At 43.0% G+C, this 26,237-nt stretch overlaps 1 protein-coding gene across 1 annotated transcript; it reads right to left on the minus strand.

The window, feature by feature from the left end:
• Window positions 1–2,515: 2,515 nt before the first annotated feature.
• Window positions 2,516–25,850, minus strand: LOC105459071 (nuclear hormone receptor FTZ-F1 beta). Its single transcript, XM_011704761.1, has 7 exons — window positions 25,083–25,850; window positions 7,925–8,440; window positions 7,149–7,573; window positions 6,166–6,510; window positions 4,430–6,055; window positions 3,896–4,186; window positions 2,516–3,762 (listed from the first exon to the last, which is right to left on the minus strand). The coding sequence occupies exons 2-6, from the start codon at window positions 8,265–8,267 to the stop codon at window positions 3,920–3,922; spliced, it is 3,006 nt and encodes a 1,001-aa protein (XP_011703063.1). The 5' UTR covers window positions 8,268–8,440; window positions 25,083–25,850; the 3' UTR covers window positions 2,516–3,762; window positions 3,896–3,919.
• Window positions 25,851–26,237: the final 387 nt, after the last annotated feature.

Raw genomic sequence — 26,237 nt, forward strand, 5'->3', positions numbered from 1 at the left:
GATCTTTTTAATATTACACTGCTGTTTGGCCCTTATGTCCGGTATTATCCTTGTTATACTTACAAATTTTTCTCTTACACATAACTGTATGTATGTATATTCATAATATACATATATATGAATTTATATGTATATTTATATATATTTATATAATTTATATAAATATATAAATCCAAATATAAATACATATTTATATTCATATAATTTGTATAACATATATGTATGTATATAAATATAAATATATGTACAGGATATCTGATAATAGATATCGTTCTTGCGCACGGGTTAAAATAGAACAGAAAATTTCTTTTATCATTTTGTACGATTTTCGCAATAATTAATAAGAAATTAATTTGTAAAGATCTGATCGTACTGTATTATCAGACACACACCCTATATATATATTTATATCTATATAATTATCATTGTGTACAGTCTGTCGTATTTAAGCTCTTCGTATATTGTTTGATTCTATACAATCCGACTCTACACAGCTTCCTCCAAATATTGTCATGATTGGCGAAAAGACCGTTTCTTTTTTTTTTTGTCAATTCTTTATAATGTTTGTAACGAACGCGAGCATATCGTAATTCGCGACGATATCGTATCATACTACTGGAAACGGAAGACTGTCCATTGATGAGTAGCTCTCTGCTTTTGATGGTTTAAAAAAAAAAAGGATAGAACTGAAATGTGTCGGTTAAGAGTGTCTCTACAGCTAGGCTTCTCTCACACATGAAAAAATTAAGCAAATTCTTTCATCGCGTCACCCACACACACAACACACACACACACACACACACCACACATCACACACGCGTGCGCACAAATAAAGACGATTATCACTGAGCTACAGCAGAAGTATCTCATTCAAGTATGTAGAAATAGCATTTATCAAACATAAACATAGAATAGTCATTTTTTAACAGGTAAATATTTATCTTTTTGTAATTCTACTTTCATATTATTTCGCTTAAGTCGACTTTTATATATGCTTTATTACAAGTATATCATACTCGCATGCCCCTCCATCGTTTTCTCTCATTCTCTTTCCTTCTTTCCTCCCACTTTCTTCACGCGTTCTGCACACACACACTCGTCACAACAAAATATGATTCTTTCTCTTTATATTTACAGCGTGTTACTTTCGTTGCATCTTTAAAATCTCTAATCAAACTAAACATCCGATTTGAAATATTTTTATTTCAATACAAATTCAATATTCATTCAATACCACATCCAAAGAATCGTCCAAAATACTGGCTAATATATTTTCCGATACATTATCACTATTATTGTGCATGATGAGATGTACACATTATTATCAACGATTTCAATGTTACAGTTGTTTACAATGAACTTTTAAAGAAGGGAATCATTCAGTAGTTACGCGAATGATATGTGTGCGCATATACATTGTGAGAGGGTGATAAATTACTTTTAGAATTGATAGAAATGTGGGAAGACGGTTCTTATAAATTATCTTTATATTAAGTATTGCGCGAATCAGTAGTATTTTTTTAAGTGTCTCCTGGGATGCCCTTCACGTGCTTTTTTTTTTATAGAATCGTAGACAACAAATAAAGAAAAAGACTAAACAATGTACAAAGGACAATGTGCTAATATATACGACAGTCTCGTTAAAGTACCAACAACAGAGATCAATTCGTTTCGCACGCAAGCTTATAGCTGCATCTTTCAAGCGACATTCATAATGCATTTCTTTCAAGAGAAAAAATAAATATTTTCGTTCCTTGACTTAGTAAAAGAATCATGCTGATTCATAATTAATGCACCACATTTTATTTTCCTGTATTAAAAAACTATGTCCCACGCTCAAGAAAAATTATTGAAAAATAATTTCGGTACTATACTGTAAATATAAATTTAGTAAAATTCACACAGAGACAAATAAAAATTTATCAATAGCTAATCATTCTTTTATTCATTTACGTATACGTATACAACCAGTGTATATATAAATTTCAAGTAATATTTCGTCTCAAATATTAGTATTGATTGATAGCCTGTATCATACTTCAGAATGTTATAACAAAAATAATAATTGCGTGATTGGCAAATATACTAATTTTAATAATTTTATAACTTTACAATTTTTTACAATATATCAATAAACGTCCTTTCGCCATATTAGCATAAAATTTGATAATTTTTAAAGTTACTATTTTCTCATTACATCTATATTATGATATCAAAAATAAAATCGAGCGAATTTTTCTTGTACTATGCAAGATCATTTTTTTGCATTTAAAATAAATTTATTTTTTTCAGACATCATTCACGTTCAATAACAAATCGATATAATATGAAAACTCCCTTTTTTATAATTTAATTATACACGTATTAATAAATACATGTATAATTCAAACACATGTACATTAACATTAAACAAAAATATAAATAATCGATCAAGATTTTATTAATTAGCTATTTATTAATTTCCGAATTTTAATAAGAATATTTGATATATGTATTTTATCAATTTGTATTATAAAACGTATATGATGGCATGCAAAAAATGTATTTATTTCGATTTATATAAGGAAAAAATTCGCTTTTTATTTCGATATCATAATTCCGTATAATTGCAATGAGAAAATGGGAGCTTTAATAAAATTTATCATTGATTAAATGAAACGCAAACCAATAAATTCTGAAAATTATATTACGATCATGAAGACATATGTAAAACAATATATAATATAAATATATATATAATATATAAACATGTATATATAACATATAATCTAATTTGCCATTTTGTTTTTATGCTTTAGATAATACTCAATAAAAATAAAATTCTTTCTACAAATAAAAACGGAAAAGCCAAATATATTAGCCAATCCTTCCTTAAAAAAATATATATTTACAAAAAAGATAGCAGCTATATGTATTGCTGATGTTATTTTGGAAATTTTTACGATACTTTATGCCAACTGAAATTTTCGTTTTTTTTTCTTTGTTGGCAAGCTGTTAAAACATATAAAGAGAATAAAAAATGTATTTTGTGTGATCGATAAACCACATATTCTGTGGACGATATATATACTAATTAAGCATATTAACTAATTATTCCATGATTAACTGCTCTATAAGTAGACAATTGGTCGACTGATGTATTAAGTTTTAAGTACACTTTCATAACCGGGATAGATAAGGCATGGCTATGCTCTGTTCTTAAGTAAGCGCAGAACGATACGCAATACTGGTTGTTCTATATATTATAATCGCTAATTAAAGATCAACTTTGCTTATAGATCCGCGTCCGCCACTATAAAGCTCGCGCTCGAATAGATTACATCAATCTAATAGAATTTAGCATTTTAATGCTATTTGATACCATCTCCGTATTTATACAACGCTTATCATTGTAAAAGTAAATGCTCTGCGTGTCTCCGTCTCAATAAAACTTTCAGTCTCATTAGCATCTACCTGTATGCGGAACATACGGATCCGGCATACATTGTAGGCCGCTTCGAAATTCGTTTGTTTAAAAAAAAAAACAGGAATGCGAACATGCACAACCTGTATGGAAGCATTCCGGTGTAAAATAAAAAAATTCCTTTCATCTTTTGTTACGTTAATGCGTCCTAATTACGAAGAATGCAATCCCCTCACCAAGTACTAAATGTCACTATAGACCTTACATCTGCCGCCCCTTTTTTTTCCTAATCTTTCTTACTCTGCGATTATCTATTAATATCCGATTCCCTAAGCTTATGGACCCTATAAGCGTGGAATCTGGAAAAAAAAAAACAAAAGTCCGATTACAATTCTGCAATAATCAATAGAATGGTTAATTTAAATTATTTAAAGCAATTTTGTTTTTTTTTGTTACTACAAAAAACAAACAATTATTTATTACTGCACTTACGGCATAGTTCACTGTGCTGACAATTCAGTGATCTCCTCTCAACAATTCCATTAAAAGGTTAAACGAGCTGCCTTCTCCCTCGGCGCGTTTTGCACTGAGCAATTCTTTTCCTGCCTGACATGTTCTTTGCAGATCTGGAATTCTCAACAATAGTTCACCGAATTTGGCAGGCATTTCCGGGTACCTCGCGAGTGTGTATTGCTGCAGTGCTTGCAGTGCCTTTTCTTGAGAAGCTCTGACTTTCTCGGGCTCCTTTAATTCGCTTGTGTCGGAAGTTAACAGCACGATCCCCTTTTAATTTCCAAAAAAAAAAACAGACATAAAAAATATTAATGATCTATTCATTCTCAGTGTGTTGCTGTAAATAAAAAATCAATTGGATCATATTTTCATCTTCACAATACTACATTTAATACAATCTAGATTATATTTGTCCGATACAAATGTTACTTTCAATTTCGATGCAAATGTATAAAACTACAGTAAATATAAACTGAAAATGAGGATTTTAATATCGAAAAGAAAGACAATTACCTTCATTGCAACATATTCGTATTGGTCTACTCTCAGTCTTCGCAGATTGTTGGTAAAAGCGAGCATCCTCTCGATGCAAGTCGCTAAACCAAGCTGTCTTGCTTGTTCAAGAGTAATCGACTTGCCAAGAGATACCCTTATCTCACCGGGAGTGCTCATGCTGCGAAAACAGCACGAGAAAAGTAGTAGCTCACACCAAGAGTTGATCAGCAAACAGATTTGATCGTCGATGGAAATATTTTTAAACAATGGCAAACTCTTGCACCACTTGACAATCTTATAGAGCCGATGGTCCGCGATGTTGCACAGATTCGATAGAAAGTCTGGATGCTGCGCCGAATTACCGTTGGAATTACTGGCAATTTGAGAATTACTATTATTAGTGATATTGCCATTTGTGGAATGTTGATCGGACGCCCCCGTTAAGGTCGAATCGATGGGGCTCGCCGTCTCTACTCTTCTGCTATTAGTATCGACATTGCCAGAGTCATTCGACGAACATTCCACTGCACCCCCGTTGTTTCCGGCAGCGACAATACCAGTCGCGGTTCCAGTGCCGCTGGACGCCAGGCCGCTTCCGGGTCCGCCGAGCAGCATACTATCACCACCGGCATTCCTTGCACTACCAAGTATCCCTCCACTGCCGCTTACCCGATCGTTGTCGTTATAATGCCAAAGATGCTCCACATCCATGATATCTTGCAAAAGTTGAGGTACTACTTGCATCTTGTGAGAATGATTTGAATGATACCTAACGGAATAATGGTGCTCGCTGCCGGCCGGTGCCGGGCTGCAATTGCCCGTCGTCAGTTTCTCACTGGTCATACCGCCGGCAGGGCTGCCGACGAGATTTGCCGGCAGAGTATAGGTGCACTGATAAGTGCTTCTACCGCCTCTGGTACGATCCTCCCTGATCGCCTCGAGCTTCATACCCATATTGAGGCACTTGTCGAAGCGGCAGGCCGGGCACTTCTTCCTCGTGGCCACGGTGACCGGGCAGCCTGCGCCTCTAAGGCACACATAGTTCTTGCGATTCTGGACGGTGCGCTTGAAGAAGCCCTTGCATGATTCGCATGAAAAGATGCCGTAATGGAAGCCGCTTATCTTGTCGCCGCAAATCGGGCAAGGACTGTTTATCAATTGTTGCCTGGTGGAGATACCCGACGGCGCTGAAGGTATCCTACAGTCTTCCTGATCCTCCGCAACGGGATGGCCGTCCGGCGACAATTCCGAGCCTGGTATGGAAGAGGACGAGTAATGATGTGCGGCAACGGCGGACGAGGCTGGTAGATGCAGCGGACTACCTTGCGCCACTTGATGCTGATGATGCTGCGAGTGCGAGTGCGGATGTCTCGGCTGCTGGACGGGTGAATGCGTAGGCGGGCTAAGCGAGCCGTAGCTGTAGCAGCTACTGGAAGCGTCGGAGTTGTTCCTCGAAAGCGAATGCGACAGCGACAGGGATAACGAGGAAGTCGAGTTGTTGAAGCTGTGTCGAGAGAGGGACAATGACGAGGAGGGTATCGGACTACCCGCTCCTAGGGCGGAGTGCCGTGCCGCGTGAGGGCTCTGTGTCGGTGAACTGAAGACGCTGTACGCAGAATGAATGGCGGAATCTGGTGACGGCACCTGCGAGAGTTCGAAAGTTAAAATATAAACATGTCGATATAATAAGTTTAACGAGTTGATGATACTCAGAAGTTGATACAGTACTTAGATAGGTTGTTGTGTTAGCTCACCTGCGATCTAGTATGACTATGTTTCGTTAGATGATGTCGCGGATTGAGAACAGGACTGTGGTTAGGCGTTGAGTTGTTGTATCCACCGAGAAGCTTGCCTACGAGCAACGGTAGGTCGCTCTGTTGAGTCTGTTCGAGATTTTCGATACCGCGTTGTTGCTGTTGTTGTTGCTGCAATTGTTGATTGTGTGTTATGGGCAGTCCACCGTCGTGAAAGGATCCTATTGTGAAACCTGGGCTAGATCGAAAATCCGGCTCCGACTTAATTGGGAACTTCTGTTCCATAGGCCCAGGACTCGTGCTGCATACTTGAACCCCCTCCATGGACGTTTCCTCGTTGTGGTCCTAAAATCAATAGTTAATTGAAATTTTAACATGTACACAATTCTATATATTTTTTATATTTTAAATTTCTATAATCATATAATTTATATAATTATATAATTAAAGTAAAATCAATAGTCAATTGAAATTTTACACATTACACAATTCTATATATTTTTAATAATTTAAATTTCTATAATTATTTAATTAAAATTTAAGTAAAATGTCTATATTAAAAATTTGACTGTATTATCTCATACAAATCATAACATAAATAATAAATAGATTGATACTGATTGTGACTTTATTGTATATTAGCGATCAAGCAGTAGGCAACTTGCAATTTTCATTTATGTAACATAGCCACAAGTAGTTTTTCAATTAACAATCAAATTTGCTTAAAAGAATATAAGTTTATATATTTGACACTTCCATATAAATAAACATATTCTTTGCAATTACAATATGATTCTTCAAAAATTTTTATAAATATTTTCAAATATTAATATATACAGGGTTTGTAACAGTTTATTTCTCTTTGTATTTAAAAATCTCTGTTACACTTTTCTTTCACCTCCTTAAATAAACATAAACATACAATCGGTCGAACTCAGCCAAAATCTTTGTCGGTGATCTTAATATAATTCGATAAATCTAACCTGATTAGTAATTGTATTGGAAGACATTTCTTGGTCCGATAGTTCACCCTCCCACGACATAGGCCTCTCAGGCTGCTGTTGCGAATTGTCATCGCAGCATCCCCCGCCGTCGCCGTTCGCGTCTCCGTCACCGATTTTGTCGCCATTCTGATTACCCGATACGTCGCGTTTCTTCTTCGAACGTAGATTGACGCCTCTAAAGTCAATCTTGCTAATCTCACCGTCGCTATCCTCGGGATCATCGATGTCGGCCGCGTTCGCGGCGAGGATGCCACCAATTCCGATGCCGATACTATGCGGCCCCGTATTCGTGCAGATTCCGCTTGTCGGGACGGCATTCGCGTTTCCGCATCCCAGTACCGAGGTCGATACCACCGACACCGTCACGCCGTTTTGGCCCCCGAGATATTTACATACCCCTTTACCTAAAATCATAGTTGCATTATGTATAGTCAATGTTACTACAAATTTTATCGCTTAGAGAAAAGAAGTTTGTTCGTGAAAAAAATTTCTAATAATCTAACTTCGATATTAATACAAAAATGTATAAATAAACGCTTTCTTGAAATAATTAATATAATATATAGATTTGCGTCAATTATTAAAATTAATATAAATTATTTTTTGAAACATGCCAGGTTTACTTACATAACCAATTAGAGGCTTTTTCATTAATATTTGACCGATATCGTACATCAGAAAGAGATTATTTCGAATAATCATTTTGCGTTTGCCACATTAAGGAAATCTCGTAAAGAGTAAGAGTCGAGTAATACCATCGTGCATTTCTTGATTGGGCGGTACGTTAATCGTGGTGACGGACACGTTTTTCCCCGTCTCCGTGGAACGGCTCGGGCTCATCGTGCAGGACACGCCGATGCACGATGAGGGACAACAGGTCGCGGACGAGTTGATCGAGGTGGAGGAACTCGTCGAGGATGAGCTGGACGCGGAGCAGGAGACAGAGACGGACGCTGAGCCCGCCGCCGAAGTCGGGATCGACGCAGTCGACGACGAGGCGGCCGCTGACGACTTCCAAGTCTGCGTGGTTGGCCACCAGCTCGAGTCCGAACCGGGTCCTGGCCCTGGGCCCTCGCTGGGCCCGTTTTGCTCTGACATTCTCAGCTGGTTACGCTGCTGCAGGCTCGTGACACGACTCGTGGCCTCTCGATCTTCGCGTAAGCGTACAGCATCCTTACGGCGGGCCCTCTTATTGTCGCCTCTGCGAATTATCGGGAGCTACGTGTGGCCGTGTGCACGATTAATGCCAATTTTACGCACGCTCCGTATCACTGAAAAAGAAAAATGAATACAATTCTTTATGTGTTTACGTAAATTTTCTATTGCTACGCTATATAACATTTTATTCGCAGCACTTTTTTTTATATTGAAGAAGAATCTTCAAATAAATCATTAGCTGCACATTAATTTTCACTATTAATGCACTCCCCAATCATTAATCTTATGCAAAAAAATATTAATATTAAATAAAAATATTAATTATTATCAATGTTAATGTAAAAAATATTAGGCAAAAATATTAATTACTGAAAGAATCTGTTTTATCTGTTATTATTTTAACAGGATTGCTCGTTTACAAAACATTAAATTCACTCAATATTTGATATAAAATAATTCTTCATTTCTTTAAATCGAATTCGCGTTTTAGTGCAAATTCAATTCCAAATTCAGTTGAAAAGTTCCAAGTGGGAATTTTTTTTTCAAACGGAAAGTCCGATTACATAAAATTCCTGCGTATACTTTCCAATTCACAGTATTCAATAATCACGCAATAACGTAGGTTTCGCAAGAATACAGAACTCCCTTTAAACTCCTACTTCGGCTCAGAAATAATCAAGTATCGAATCGATGAATTTATCGCGCGATTATGTCCGCCAAAAATCCAGTCGCACGATTAGACGCGATTTCGCGAGCGCTGACACACAGTCGCAAGTCTCTTTCTCTTTCTTTCTCTTTCTCTCTCTTGTCTGCAAGGTTACGCCGATGGCCGTGCCGCAAGGCCGGCCCACTTCCGGTCCCGCGGAACCGCCGAACGACCTTCGCGCGGAAACACACGCGTTCACTCACGCCCGCACATGGTGCTGCGAATGCGTGCGGGACGAGTCGCTCGGTCGATCGTGCGACAGAGAAAGCGTACATAGAGGAAGCGCGATCGGTCGTTGAAAAAAAAAGAGCAAAGATCAACCTCCCGCGTGTCTCCGCGTCGCGGGTCGCAAATCCTCGACGGTCGTTTCCGATCGGCGCTCGACTGGAAAGCAGGCAAACACTTACGCCGTTTAGACTTACGTTAACTTCGCTATCGGTCCCTTTTCAAACTGAGCGTTATATTGCAAAATCGTTCATTTAGGTCACACGCTCTGAAGCGTAAACCGCTCGGATAATTAAAATAATTTACGCAACTGGCGTATATATATATACGCGCCGGCGTGTGTATACAGAGAGCCTGCATGAAACGCGCGAGCACCATATATTAACGATTAACACCTTGCAAACTCGTGTGACGTGTCCTCGAAAGAAATAATTCAGTTCTCGCTGTTTCGCGACTTTGCTTGTTATATAAAGTAGTCTGTTGTGCGCGGACCTGAATAATAATACAGAAGTTTTGGAAAGTTTAGAAATCGATTTTTCTTCTTAATAAATATTTAATTTGTCTACATTCCGGACCGACTAGCGAATTTTTATAACGTTTATTTCAAATCTTAAATTTCCTTTCTCTTCAATTTAAAGATATCTATTTGAAATTAATCTGGAACAAGATTCGCTATTGAACTCGATTCAGTAGGACTTTTTTTAATTTCTATTACATCACGCGTAGACAACAAGAAAATTATTCGCATTTTTTTGCAAAGATCGACCAGTAGAACAGTTTTAAGATAGACGATTACTTTCAAAATTTATTTTAACGACGACATACGCGCTTTCTTCCAGTTTTAAACTGACAACTTTTACACAATCCCCTTTCATTCCCCGTCGTAGGCGGCATAAGACGAGTTACAAGAAATGTAGCTTCGTTCTACAATTCTATACTTATTTTACGCATCGTGACGCGCAGCGAGGTCCACTGCAGTCGGGGCTATCTTGTTCACATGCAGAAGCGCACGGTGCTACGACGCACCACGTGAAACGCGGTAACCGTACCTCTCGCGGACTCGGGCTTAGTTATCGCGAGGTTTCAAACGAAACGCGCCGACGACGGTGCCACGAGAACGTAACGTAACAACGTTAGTTACGAGCGGGACGGACGAGCGGTCGAGCATATCGGGAGACCGGTGTACGGTCTCTCCTCGTCGCGCGATACCGCGGAGTGTCGTCCTGGCACCCGCGCCGTCCCTCGCCGCGCCGTCGCTCGCAGGCGCAGCGGCGGCGACGGCAGGTAGCCCCTCGCGGGCGCGCGAGTGCAGGTCGCATACCGGAGCCGGTCTACGTTTTCGGAAACGAGCGTACATACATGCGCCGAGCGAGTGCGAGCGTATAATACGATCGCGCGAGAGAGGAATCTATATACACGCTCCCTCTTTCCCTCTCATCTTATTCGAGCGAATGTGAATTGAAAAGAAAAGAAGCGAATACGGGAGATTGTACACGATAGTACTACGCACATGCCCCGAGTGTCGCGTTCCTATCCCCGCGCGAGTCGTCTCTCTTCTAAACTCGAGAGAACGCGAGCGTGCGCGCGCGCGGCGCGCGCGATAGTTACGACTTACGACGCCGGCTTCGACGACGTCGGCGGTAAGTTCAAGGCCCTCCGCGACCGCCCTACCCGGCTCCTATGCACCTTCGGGGTCACGTGACGCAGCTCAAGGTCTTCTCTCCCCACTTTCGGGAGCGTCGCGGTCGCGCCGCGCCGCGCCGCACCGCGTCGAGGCGAGTCGGACCGGGCCGGAACAAGCCGGGCCACGGGCCAGGCCAGCCGCGGCGCGGCTCCATGCTATCGTAGTTGCACCGGTGCGACGCTGTTGCGTCGCTTTCCGACTGCCGCCGCCGCCGCCGCCGTCGTCTCGCGTCTTCGTCGTCGGCGGCGGTGGCCAGGCGGCGGTTAGCCGTAGGTGACGACAAACGATGACTACGACGATGGAATCTCGTGCCGCCTCCTCCTCCTCTTTCTCCTCCTCCTCCTTCTCCTTCCACTCCTTCGCCTCTTTCTCCTCCTTACTCCTCCTTATTCTTGTGCATCGAGATACGGACTCGGGTCAGTGACATCGGCGTAAGGACGGTCGGAGGAAGCGTCGGCTCGGCTCGGCGAGAGAAAGAGAGAGAGAGAGAAAGAGAGAGACGAGAAAAACGCCGGCCGCACCGCGCCGGGCTCCCTGTGGTCCGCCGCGCGGCGGCTTCGACAGGTAGGCGCACGAGCGAGCCGCTTTGACGTCCTTTGTGCCCTTTACGTCGCTTTGTCGCCCGGCTTATTTGTTACCGTTGCCTGGGCACAATGGGAAAAGACAAGTATTGCCATTGGCAATCACCGCGACCGCTTTAAAATGTAACATATAGCGGTAAGCAACATCGTAATCGCCACCGTTAAGATAAACGCTTTTGTTTGTCGAATCCGACGACGCGATACATATATAGTTATATATACGACGTGTTCCCACAGCATCTCTTTTAACTTTCGAAAGTATACATATAGCTTTGCGAAAAATAAATTATATTCCACGTAGTTGGAATTACAATTTGCATATTTGTGCGTAAAACTTTTTGTCTCGTTTGAAAAAAAGAAACCGTTAAAAAAAAAGAGTAACAAAGAAAATATCAGAGAAGAATAAAAATGAGTCACGGAAGAGAGCGACAACCGTAAATGCAGTTAGCGAAATCCGCTTGGCTAACTCCTACGTACGTTTCTCCGTAAGCCGATTTTCTGCCCCGCGTTGCACCTTATCCTCTTTTTTTTGCAGCGAATCAGCAGCAAGCTCATTATAAAATGTGCAAGTTGTCCGTGGGATCCTCCTCATTTTACTCGGCCGTATGATATCCGTTTTGTCTGACATAGCAGGCTCGCGAACAAAGCAACGTCCTCCGCGCCGCGATAACACGATCGGGCCTTTTATCGTACGCGAAACGATAGCCCCCAAGTGCCGTACTACCGAAGGATACTAATCTGACAAAAGTATGGTTGTTTTTTTTAGAAGGGAATATCACCTAATTGCTAAATGAATCTCGGGATTTTTCGAGATAACGGCGTAAAGTGTCAATCGTTCACTGTTAATTAAATACTGCTTCGGCTCGGAGCAATCGAGAGCCGTGAAGGACGAATTATGAGACGACACGAGAAGTTTAATTATTTGCAGTTATATGTACACGAATATTTACAAAGTCCAATTTACAGATTTGCGAGTGAAGCGATTTCGAGATGAAAGCGCAAAATTCGGAATTTCATCGGATATGAGAACGAGTCGAAAAGTACGAGCTCGAATGCGTTTTAGATTTACACGACTCGATAGCGGCTCTTCCGAGAAACGATCTGCGCGGATCGTGTGAGAGCGGACGCTTTTATTTTGTGCTCCTTTTCTAGATTGCGCGGATCATGATTTTGACGCGTTTCCGATGCCACCTTCGAGCCAATAATATTATATTTTTTTATTTATACTAACCAAAAAAATTCATCCTACGGACAAGGCGTCCTTATTTAAAAATGTATTTGTTACTGGCTTTTGTTCGAACGTACAAAAGAAATCGTTGCCTTTAATAGTATATTTATATATACGAACATCAAGAAAATGAATAATTTTATGCACTATTAGTTCAAACAAATTTTAAACAAATGTCATTAATTATTGCTATAATAATTATTAATCCGAAGTTACGAATTTTTATAAAATGTTAGTCATAATATCAATCTATTCATATATTGCTAATTCGGCTGTGATTAATTCATAATAAAGCCGTAAATTCATCCAAAATAAAATCACGTTTCTAAGTGGCATTTAAAAAAATCTGACATACACGCGCGCGCGTGTGTGAGCACGTACACACAAATAAAAAGTTTTCGGAAATGTTGCGGCTGAAGTTCGCAATATTTTTAAAGATGGATCGCTTATGTAATATCGAAAAACTATCGGCCTTCTTTAATAACGTCGCTGCCTCGTGGAAACGCTCAAGGCGCGTCTATGGTAACGGGCGTAAGGTTATTTACCGTCGAAGCCTTTAGTCAATGACCGTTCGATCGGTGCCGTTTCTTGACATCGGCAGCAGGGCGGGCGGGCAGGCGTCTCGTCTCGTCTCGTCTCGTCTCGGCGCGGCGCGGCGCGTCGCGGAGCAACGCGACAGTGGTTGCGCGTGATGCACGCGCAGTGCCTGGCTTCCTCGTATCTTGACACAAGCTGCAGGCGGCATGGCAGGTGACGCGGAAGAGGGATCGACGACCTACGGAATATACGGCCGGCTCTATTTTAAGCGGGTCGCGAACAGAGTCCCCGATCGGCAGCCCCGCGCGCGGAATGACCGTGAAAGACGCGACGCTCCGCTCCGCGCCGCGCCGCGCCGCGCCGCCTGCGTTTGTCTCTCCCCGTGCGTATTACGTTAGACCTTCTCGTCCTCGGCGAGGAACCACGTCGGCCAAGTGTAACATTCGCGTGCAACGAGTCGACATGTAATGCCAGAATGGCATGATTGCTCGCGCGTCTTACTCCTCGCACTAACGAACCATTTTTGCGGTTGATCGTTGAATACGGTCAGTTTTTACGCTCCTTCGTTTTTCCGCGCATTAACTCTAAACTTGATAAAAATTAAATATATATTTTAATATAATAAACATATAAGATATGTGTTTTCTACGAAGTAGTGTTTCTATATATGCACATCCTATTTTATAAGCAAGCGAATAATAAATTTAATGAAATATGAGAATTTTTTTATATATTTTGGTAATTTTTCAGTGGAGAAATTACAAATTGAACGGTGAAAAAAAACCACGCCAAAGTCTTAGTGCTTGTTAGTCGCGCTTTACGCTGCTTTGTTTATCATACAATTGATTTGTAAGCCTACTCTCTTTCTATTTATTATTCAAATATTCCATTTTATAGGACACGTGTCAAGTTCAGAGTTAAATAATTCAATTAATGCCTAAACACATTGCAGATTTTAATATATACCCTACATTCTTCTCTTTCATAATAATGTGTGATATATCAAGCTATTGCATTTAAGTAGTATCAACCTCCGAAGATTTAGCATTATGAAAGTGGGCGTCGACCATATTTCACTGTCATCGTAAACGTATGTGCCACATACCGTCGCGATGTTCTTAATGCGTACTCTATTGGTTTTCAAAAGTGACTTTCAAAAGTATTATGAGTACACCTTAAAAGTTCACTATTTATATGAAAATTGAAAATATATTGTATTATAAAGAACGTTTTCATTTGCACACTGCAACCATCTCAACATATTAATATCTATTAGAATCTTGTATTTTTTTTTATCGCTCTGGTTTTAAATTTTAATAACGCTTTTTAAATACGAATAAAAGGATTCTATCAAAAACGAAAACTTTATATTTTCAGAAAATTGAAAATATTAAGCTTGTTAAATGGCTACATTCTGTCGGAGAATCACACACTATCGAGTTTTAATCGACAAGATTTTTTTTCATGATGCCGATTAAAAACGTACAATTTCTACCAGACAATTTCTTATTTAATGGCAAGTGCGAGGGACAGCCAATCGTGTGAACCCGGTACGAGTGCGTTGCACACGAAATAAAACGGTATCTCGAACTGGAGTGGTTTTTACTCGGCTATAACATGCATAGCGTTCCCGCCGTTTCATTTCTCGGAGCCTTAACGCGATAGTCGGCGTCTATCGCGACTGGGTATATTTATTTCGGAGGTGATCCGTGCCTTTCGCAGATATGTATTTTACAACGTCGCAAATATCACACACAAGATAATTCGTGGCAGAAAAATATACTGAAGATACGAGAGATATGTGTCTTGTTTGACATACTTTCCATTTATTTTTTTTAACATCGAAGAGATTTCTAATTATGTTCGTAGTTACTCTTAATTAATATGAAAACGCCTTTACAAGTTCTTGATTTAAATTTCAAAGAAAATTATACAAATCTAAATTGACAATTATACACATTTATTTGCAATTATTTAAATTTGTATGAAAATTGACAAACTGCTTTCGTGACGATCTTTACAAAATATTTCTCTTTTTCCTGTTTTTATAATCATACCGAGTATAAAAGAAAAGAATCTAATCGAATTTATGAAACATTTATCAAGAGTTGTATTTAAATCTCTTCAATTTTGTCATTATGAATGCAAAAGGAGAATCCCCTGAAATTCATTACATTTCTAGCATTATCGCCATGAAACTTTTGGCAGAAGTAACCCAGCCTGTCGTTTTCCACGATTACCTCACGATTGCGTCTCGGGCCGGCCACTATTATACTCGCGGTCACTTTGTGTCATCGTTACATCGCTACCTAACGCTCGCCTGGGCTCTCAGCTTTCGTGGCGGTATTCCGCGAAAACTCCTGCGTATCTCCTGCGGTCGGCGTGTGCATGCCCTCGCTCGCCGCGGAATCCTTCTCTCCTTCTGTCTCCGAAGGTAGTAGGCGCGCGCGTTTTCCTTTCACCCGGGCCAGAGCGTGTGCCTTGTCAAGCGGGGCCCGGTCGGGGGCCCCGCAAGCGCGCATATCTTCGACATCTCGCGAATGCACGCGCGAGCGTGAGAGCGTGTACGCGAGAGGGACAGCCGGGCGGCCGCGGTCTGGCCTGGGTGTCGATTAAAATTATTACCGCCGACGGTGAGGCATTTTTGAGCTGGCATCGAAAACCGGTTCACGCAGTCGCGCGGCTACCGGCCTCGCGCGCTCGCGCTTGCCCCGTGTGCACGCGTTTCCTTTTCGCAGCGCGACATCGACCGACCGGCACATGTTCATCGGAACCGGTGGTAATCGATATAGCCGAGTATTCAGATATTCGAGGAAGGCCCGAGTTCCTTGAGGGATACGCCGTTCTCATAAATGCAGCAAACGATTTGCGAAACATGCACCTAGACCGAACACGGGGGAGGGGGAGGGGTCCAGATAAAAATGACCTCAATCGCGATATGCAATGCAAAGATTAAATTCTGCCGCCCGAGAGCACAAACGCGCAATGCAACTCAGGAATGCAGCAAACAAACATAAAGCGCTCTAAGAACGCAAAGTTTCTCGAATGATATATATACAGATATCGGATCGCGATTAATATTGATTAATACAATAAAACTGCGATATAACTATGAGTCATGCGTAAAAGATAAAGTAATGTTTTGAAATAAAACTGATTTAGCAATAATAATCTTTTGTAAGCGGTTGCAAAATAATTCTTTTGCATTCCTTTCGAAAACCGTTGCCTATTACCGCAATAAAAATTTATTTTTAGAATTAATTTGCGCCATTTTAATGATATTTTTTTACGTACTTTTCCGAAACTCGTTATATTGGCGCAATAAAAATTTATTTGTATGATTTGTGTAATAACTTTTTAGGTATGCATAAATATGTACATATAACTAAGCAACAATGGAGAAATTATCACTTAGAGAAAATCTAATAAAATTAGATTAACGGAGATTGGTGTAGAATTCTTGCAGTTAATCCATGTATCTAAGAGCAGAAATTATCTATGTGCTGTTGTGATTAAGATATATAAGTACAGTCAGATCGAATTGCCACGTCGGCTCGCATTAGGTTGTTGGCTGTACTCCAGCCTCCGTTACTGTAAGAATGCCACACCGAATGTAACAGAGAACGGCAGATCGCACAACAATCAGTGCGGACAAACGCAGTGGCGTAGCAAGAATTGTCAACGAAGGGAGTTGACTGCCAACTTTTCTTACAAGCTATTAATATCTATAACAACGTAAGATGTCAAACGGAATTAAACAGTTCTTTTGAATATAAAATTACAAGTCATAAATTATTAAGAGTTAATAATAAAAGTAAGAAAACATCTCGCGGATTCGTCATATTAATATCACTAAGTATCTCTGCAGTATCGATACTTTTTTTTTTTTTGAAGAAAAAAAAAACGCAGTGCACTGCAGCAGCGTCGCAGCGAGTTAACGAAATTAAGGAGCGTTTCCTAAAAATATCCCTTCGTCTAAAAATAATCGGCATAGCAGTTCGACATTCTTGATCCCAAATTTCTTTCGGTTCGCGGCATATGGCGCAAACAGTTTTCTCCACGTCGTAACGCGACGTAATATCCAGCGTGTTATGTGTATCTATCGTATCGCTTTATAAGAATGCATATAGTGATACGAGATATTGCGAAGGAACTCGAGGAACTGCCACGTCGCCAGATCGAAACAATGCAGCACCAAAACCGGTATCCAACGCGGTGCGCGGCTAGCGCGCAGAGATACAATTTTTCCTCCCCTTATCCCCCGTGTGCGCGCGGTGTGCGGCAAAGAAAAATTTTACGGCCGCATTCGTTGCGTCGTGATATCCCGTCGGCGGCGTATCCCCAGCTGCCGCCTCGCGTTTCGCGCGCGTTCTGCAACCGTCGACCTTTTGGAGAACACACAAGAGGTGTTCAGACGACGTTACACAGCTGCTAAGGTGATCTCCGGAGACGGAGAGCCTTGGCTCAAAAGCGTTTTCCAGCCGGAGGTATGGAGCGCACACGCGTGGGAAGAAGCCCGCGCTTTACGGTCCGCGATACGACCGCGGCGAATTGTCTCGCGTCATTCGTCTAATATTACCTCCCTCGCGACGAACGTCGCGCTGTGAGGGAATCAGGTCGCTCGCGTTACGCCGCGCTGTGAAGCGTAAATTAATTAAAACGTGAAACCACGAGGCTGATTACGCGCGTCGCAAGAAAATACCCGAGACCCCCCTCCGAGGTGAGCACGCGACATTTGAACGTACGGCGGGTTGGCAGACCTCGTCCCACACTTTCCACGGAATTCAGAAGATAACAGGATTTCATAGAGTTGATATAGCCGTATTCCATGTGATTTCTCTATCTCACTCTTTTCCTCCACTGTCCTTTTCCTTCGATCGGCACGAAGAAAATTAAATTTAATACGACGTTTCTCAATTAAAACCAGTATCATTTGTAATTTCACAATAAGCAGCGGAGGACGATCCAGCTATATATAATTTATTTTGCAATCTAGTCAATATTTGAAATACGTGGAATTATTTAATTAATATAGGGGAGGACGGGGCTATTCGAAATCCGGGGGAAACTCGGAACCCTCGCTATATCTCGAATACTGCATTACCGAATGTAAGCGTCACATAACGATAAATGTCAGGCTAAAAAAGCGCAATCTATAGATAAAATCTAGTTTGACATTCGGTAATGCATGAGTATTCGAGATATAGCGAGGGTTCCGAATAGCCCCGTCCTCCTCCCCTACATTAATTAAATAATTCCACGTAGTCCAAATATTGACTAATTCACAAAATAAATTATATAGCTGGATCGGCGAATTTTTTATACAATATTTTCAGTATCTCAATGAAATCAATATTTCCCAAATTAATTTAATTTTGCATAACAATCCGGTTATGCAAAATTGAAGATTGTATTTTTTTTTATTTAATTGGAAAACGGGCAATCGGGCATAACAAAGCCATAATAACCGATCGACAGTCTCGCGGTCTTTACGTCGAAAAGTCGCGGCGCACAGCGCGACTTTAACGCGTCGAAGGGAAGATGATCGTTCTCGAGTAGAAACGAAGCGATCGAGGTGCGGTCCGGCCGTCGAGAAAGGTACATCAATATTCATAAGTTGCGCGCTAAGGCTTATCCGCGTTGTTTCAAGGATCCAGGGAGTTTCCAGCGTGCACACACATACACACGCTTCGTTCCTCTTCCCTCGCACCCGCCCTTCACGCATTCACGCTATTTTTCTTTCCTCGTACGCGGACACACGTACACGGATACGCATACGCATACACAACCGCGCGCTTACCCATCGACGTGCACGCACGGGACCCATCGAGCGTAAAGGACACTTGCATACGTGTGTATACGTGTCCGGCGCACGCTGTACACATCGGCCGCGGGTATACGTGATACGTGGACGTGACGGGCGTGCGGATGCGTGCGCGTACGTGTACGTGCAGTGTACACTGCAGTCGACACGACGATAAGATCGTGCCGAAGGTGCTTGCGCAATCTGGAGTAGCGATTACCCGGAGAGACACGCTCGCGTATGGATAGACCCGTTGTCGCCGCCGTCGCGGCCGCCGCCGCCGCCACCGCACCGGCGGCGGACTTTTACTCGCACGCCACACTGAACACACGGGGATATACATATGCGCCAAGAATATCCCAATACCGTGGTAGACGTCCACGTCACTCTCCGTAACACCAGAGGTCAACAGGCAGTCACGATGTCCGCGGTTATGAATTTATTGAAGTATTATTCCCACAAGATACATATACGAGTACCGTTGATCAGACTTTCGCGCGCTGACTGAATTAATGCTAATCTCCGAGGTCAACTAATTAACCTTTCTTTCTTTACATGATATATATGATAGGGGGAGGAGTACCCTTTTTTAAGATAATAGACAACTCGATCATCAATCCGATTTAATCGTTACGCCGTTGTAGATAAAATATTCCGTAATTATAATTCATATCGGTAACACGATATCTGCGTAGGAATCAAAAATTGATGTTCTTCTAAACGACGCTATATATATGGAAATGGAATACTGCCAGATTTCCCCGTGAGCTGATTTATTAAACTGACAGGCGCACAGGTGATTTTTCGTTGCGCGACCGGCACGGCGGGCGTGCAGCAATGCCGAGAGTATCTCCGATTTCTTTTCACGTCAGCTGTAACGAGTGATGTTACTTATGTAAGCCGTTAGGCTTGTACACCACTACGTAATCGCTATTTATTTTTACCTAGGAAAATTGTAATATCATAAGATTGTGTATTGGTTAACAATCGCCATGATTACTAATGCCGATGAATCGATCTTTAAGGATTTACGTCATTCCGATTGGATTATATAAAGGATTATTTTATACGTATGTATGTGTGTGTGTGAAACTTCAGCGGCGTAATCTTTTTCGAATTTTTTTCAGGACTTTTTAGTGTTCAACATATGTTTATAGTTTTTAACATATTCAATGAAAAAAACGCGTTATCCCACGTTCTTAATTAACTCTTAGTACACACGAGTCGTATAGGTCATCACTCAGAGAAATGTTTCGCTGTTCCAGCTGGAATTCTAAATATTACATTTAAATTACATCACTGTTTTTTTTTGTATCTGCTAAAAAATTGTCTGTCATACGTATAGAATTCGTAGCAGCAATATTCTAAGAATATATAGAAGAAAATATTGGTCTCATAACCAAATATGATTAGAGTCTGGACTAATTAAACGTCATAGAAAAACTTTCTTGCTAAATTCGACAAATAGTTTAGATATAATTTCTGTCTCTATTATCTATATTGATTAAATACAAAACATATGTGGTATCGCAGTGTATACTAATCGCTTATTGTTTTAACTAATTTTTCGTATCTAAATAACTCTTTCTATAATTGCAAGATTACTTTTTTTAGTGGCATTCATGTCGACTTTAATTATAACATTGTTGACTGTAGTTTTTATATTATATACAATTTTTAATACGCAACTTTACAAATATTTTTTAAATGTTAAAATAAATGTAAAAAATCACTTAATTATTTTTTAATACTTATAAAAAGTGATGAAAATTATTTCAGACACAAACGACCCATCGTATGCAAGAGTTAAATATCCTTAATGAAAAAGATTGTTCAAGGAAAATTTCGATTAGTAAATACTAGTTGAAAAATAAAATTTTATTTCCGCTTTTAAGGCCATCACACGTACAAAAATTTTAATCGTAACCGTAAAGCCGTAAGCATATTGACCAATCGCAGTCGAACATTCTAAACCGCAATTTTGATCGTGATTGGTCAATTTGCTTACAGCCTTATGATTACGACTAAAATTTTTGTACGTGTGATAGAGATTTCAACGTTTAGATTTCAACTGAAGCTTATCAATATCGACACCGAGTGTCTTCGGGAGAGAAACCTCGATCTCAGATTTTTCGAGAAATACGAGAAATAAGTACATCTAAAGTTTACCCGGAGGTCCTTAAAGAAGTACCCTGCGCGTAACGCGAAATCGCATCTCGTTGTGAAACATTTTACCTGCGCGCGGATCGAATCGATTCTCCGCGTAAATCGTAGTTCGGAAAAGGAGAGAACGCGCACACTGCAACGGCGGCGGCGTGTCGGCGTGGTAAATATAGTTTTACTTGGCACGCGAGTCTAACGACCACCAAACGCAGAGAAAGTTCTTCTAAGCGTTCCGTGACCTTTCGTATCATTCCGGCGGCACGGAAAAAACAGCGGTCAAACGAAGGTGCAACGCGCGGACTTTCGCCGTTTCACTCGCACGCGGCGCCGCGCCGAAACCGCCGCGCCGTCGAGCCGCGCGCAAATCCGTCGCGTAATACGTAATACCTAGACGCACGTTGCAAACATTTTAATCTAATCGGCCGTGCGCGCGTTCTTTTCCCGCCGAAGGACGTTGGCGCGATTCATCCTGTCGCGCGCTTCGCAAGAGCTTTGCAATATACGATACGATAACACTCGCAAACAGAAATAGACTTGCCGCGAATATACAGGGTTATAAAAAAAAGGCTGATAAAACAAATTGCGTGAAGTTTAGTGATTCGATAATATTTGATTATGACATCAACAATAATAATCGTTTCTCGAAATTTTACGATTATTACGGCAGGTCGTCGATAGACGTATAGACGTAATCTTGATGACAATTTCGTGGAGAGAGAAAAAAAAAGATCCGGCTTCCGAGAAACGTTCCCGAGCGAGTTACACGTACGGTTATTAGCGCCGGCCGATCGGACAATTCTGGAGCACCCTGTATACCAGGATACGACGAAGCGAAAGGCGAGTACGACGCGCGCGGAGCGTTCTATCGCGCGATGTAGGTGGAGTCGTCAAGGTGGAGCGCTCGATCTCGAGACCCATCCGACGAGACGAGAGAGGCGACGCGACGGGACGCGCGGTCGACGTGACGGGACACGGGCGACGCGTCGGGTCGGGTCGGGTCGCCACGTCGTCGCGACCGCGATCAAGCAAATGGGTATACAACACCGATACCATTGTCGCGATCGCTCCATCGCCGCCGCCGCACCGCGCGTTACGCCTGTATACCGCTACGGGCTAACGCCCGTCCCGTCCCCGTACACGTTCCCGTTTCATTTTCTCTCCTGTTCTCTCCGCTCCGAGATCCGAGCGGGCGAGCGTGCGAGCGAGCGAGCGAAAGATTTTTCTCGCCTTCACTCTCCGCGCCCCGTCTGGCGTTCTCTCTCCTCCTCTTTCTTTCTCTCGCTCTCTCTCTCTCTCATTCTCTTTTTCGCAGCTCCTTCAATCGCCGCCGCGAACACCGCCGCGCCGCGGTCTGACGCGCTCTTACGGATTTCTCAGGTCGCGTTCTCGGTCACTTATTCTCCTACCTTGAGAAACGCCCGCTCGACGATTCGGCGGCGATTTCGTGTCCGCGCGCGCGCTGCGAGAGAAAGGAGAGGAGGGCCCGAGCGCTCCGAACGAGACGCGTCGCGATGAGACGAGATCGGGATCGGGATCCGAGGAGAAAGAAACAGAGAGAGGGAGTAGGGGGGAAAAGAGACTGAGAAGAGTGGACGGAAGGGAAGGGGGTGAGCGGGATCGTAAGGAGCAGTGGTGCCCCACTGAGATAACGCACCTCTCAATCTATAAATCTCGCGGATTATGAACGCTTATCTTTAATTAAGATTGCACATGTGCAAAAAGGCAATATAATTTCTAATATAAATAATATAAATTTCGACAAGTTTCGTCGTAAATTTGAAGATGATCTTTCCGTGACGGAAAAATAATGACCGTCTCTAAAAATTCTGATATCTTCTTGTAAAATTAATCAGATCATAATTTGTGCAGCGTCTGCGTGGAAAGCGTAGATTTCGCATTTTTTAATTTAAAAAACTCATAAATATGTCGATATTCAAATTTTATTTATCGATTCGACGCGATCTCGTATACCGAAAGTATTAAAAATATTTAAAAATCCACTAGTTTATATACACACATCGCTTCTGTCTATTTCTTTATACGGAAATATGGTAATTCTACGGTATATTCCGATACGTTATTTTTATACGTCATATATACGCGTTTATTTAGCATCTTTTGAATAACGTATTTTGTAGGATAGGTAATCGCGTATGTATTCGCGACACATGTGACATTTATTAGTTAACATAAATATACCGCATGCATTAGTTAATATAAATATAAAATGTAAATTAACAACCAAATATACCCAAAGCCGCAATCGAGATAAAAGAGATTCGATTTATGTATCACACAATTTCGTGAAGATTACAAAAGTGAGCAAACTCACTAGATGTTGACCATTAAAATTATCAATATTCCAGAAAATTCGCCCCTTTTTGTAATTTCGATCAAGGTATGTGACACACAATCGAATGTCCCTGAACGCAAAGGGACAAACTTGCACATCTCGTATAAAAAAGAAATATGACGGACATATATTATACATGTAATAATTTATGTTATACATATATGTACAAATCGAGGAAGAGCTCCGAGAACTGGACGGAGCAGGAGGAATCGTCGCGCGCGTTGAGCGTCACTGGTCCATAGAGTAGTCGTGCAGTGCGCCTGTAGTAGGGACACGGAGGAAGAGAGCGGCGCGAGGGAAGGCGCGGGGGACACGTGGGCATGGAGGGGAAAGGGGCACGGGGGGGCTCAAGGCCGGTCGCGCTGTCATGCCAGAAAGCCTGCGCGCCGAAATATCAACAAGCCTTTTCTCTACTCCGGGAGCTGGCACGCTCCGATCGTCGATTGTCGTCAATCGCGCGAGCGCGCGCGCACGCCTCTCTCTCTCTCTCGAAGGGAAATCTCATGCATTAGCTTAAAAAGAACTACGATGAAGAAAACTAATCGTAAAGTCGTAAAATCGGTGCGGTTTAACGTCCGGACGAGAAGTAGATAGGTGGGAGAGCGTGTAACGCGGCGAGGAGCAAAGAAGCGAAAGAGGAAGGGAGGGAGGGAGGGAGGGAGGGAGGAAGAGAGAGAGAGAGGGTAAGACGGAGAAAAAAAGAGACAGCAAACGCACGCACGCGTGCGCGCGCGCATGAGTTTCGGACAGGTGGCACAAACTACGGTGGTGGCTGACAGCTGATGGGTCGCGAAATCCGTATCGAGAGGTTACGAAAACTGGCTGCCGCGAGGGAGGACGCGAGACGTAGACGCGAGTCAGGTACATATGTAATAATACGTCCGGGCGTGAAGTAACAAGAGATCCCGCACGTGGAAGAGAAAGAGAGAACGGAGAAAGAGAGAGAGAGAGAGAGAGAGAGAGAGAGAGAGAGAGAGAGGAGCATACGCGTAACCAAGTGTCGGAGCTCGGAGCGCGGTTGCGAATGAAAATCGCCGCCAGGTGCGCGATCGCGGCCGAGCCATGGATCTCGTCGAAACTTTGGATCTTTCACGTCGCCCGCCTCACCGTCTAACGCGAAAAAGAACGTAAAAAGAAGGTGAGGTAGAAAGAGGGGGGGGGGACACAAAGTACGCGAGAGGGAGAAAAAGAGAGAAGGAGATAGACGGAGGAGAAGGGCGAAGCCACGAAAAGGACGCGGCGAGAAAGAGAGGAAAAGCGTGGCGAGAAGGAGGAGGGAGAGGGTGGCTGCGAGGGTAGGGGTAGAGAGGAGCGAGCTGGAGGAGACGCGAAGGGGGGGGGGGTGTCGAGGGGTCATCGGGAAACATAACCTCCGTACGTCTGTGCCGTCGGAGTCGCACGGCGAACGGACTTCTTTGATGTATGTTACCGTTTCGCTTTTTTTTCCGAAACAAAAACACGGCAAGCACTCTTACCTCTGTCGTCCGACGAGCGTCGAGGCGCTATCTTTCTCTCTTTCCTTCCTCCTCTCTCTCTCTCTCTCTTTCTCTTCTTATCTGCCCGTCTTTCTCTCCTGCTTCACTCGGACGATCTCGCCGTGACGGTGACGGTGAACGTGTGTCGTACGACAGCCACAGCTCAAGGGGGGGAGGAAGTTTAGTAAGGCACTCCTGACAGTCTTTTTCACAATGACGTACGCGCGAGCACCTATTCTGTCGCGCGAGAAGCACAGGCGAAGGGCGATCCACGAGCGAGAACGTATCACGTCGCACTGATCGCACACTGTACCGATCACACTCCGCGTGTGTACGAGAAAGAGAAAGAGAGAGAGAGAGAGAGAGGGAGAAAGATCGAGGCAGGAAAAGGAACGGAGAATGAGAGGAAGAGAGAAGGAGAGAGAGAGAGAGCGCGCGCGCGCGCGGTGTGTGTGGTGTTGTGTGTGTGTGAGAGAGAGAAAGAAAGAAAACGAGAGAGGAGCGAGTAAGAGAGACGGCGGCAGAGCACCTCGCGCCGTTGCTTCCGATGAACGCGACGGCGGCGGCAGCGGCGGCGCGGCGACCTCCGGACAACGGAGGTAAAACGGGCGAACGAACTCCGGGCGCGTAACGCGTCCTCCTCTCGCACACGCACCTCCTCTCGCGCGCGCGTCACGTTACAACGGCGACGAGTTACACAGGGCTCGAGCCACAGGCGGTCACGGGTAGCCACAGGCACGGGCCACCTCCGACTCTCCGCTGTTACTCCGGCTGGTGGCACCTCCGCACACCACGAGTTCGCGCTCGCTCGCTCGCTCGGCCGTCTCTCTCCTTCTCTCCTTCTCCCCCCACCCCACCCCCTCTCTCCCTCCCACATCTCGCTCTCTCGTCTCGCGGACCTTCCGTGTGTGTGGCCCTCGTACCTGCGTCTCTCTCTTTCTCCCTTTCTTCCTTTCCTTTTCCCTCCCTCTCGCTCGCTCCTCCGCGAGTGCGTTCTCCCCCGCCGCCCCCTTCCTTCGCCCCGTCCCTGTACCTCGCGCTCTTTCTCTTTTTCTCTCGCGGGTGACCGTGCGCGCCGAGAAGCCAATGCCGATAGTACAGTACATCGCCGCGCGATGCCGACACCGCCGACGGCCGTTCCGACTTCCGACGCGC

This window comes from Wasmannia auropunctata, unplaced genomic scaffold (genome assembly GCF_000956235.1).
Source record: "Wasmannia auropunctata unplaced genomic scaffold, wasmannia.A_1.0 LD334213.1, whole genome shotgun sequence".
Taxonomy (NCBI): Eukaryota; Metazoa; Arthropoda; class Insecta; order Hymenoptera; family Formicidae; genus Wasmannia; species Wasmannia auropunctata.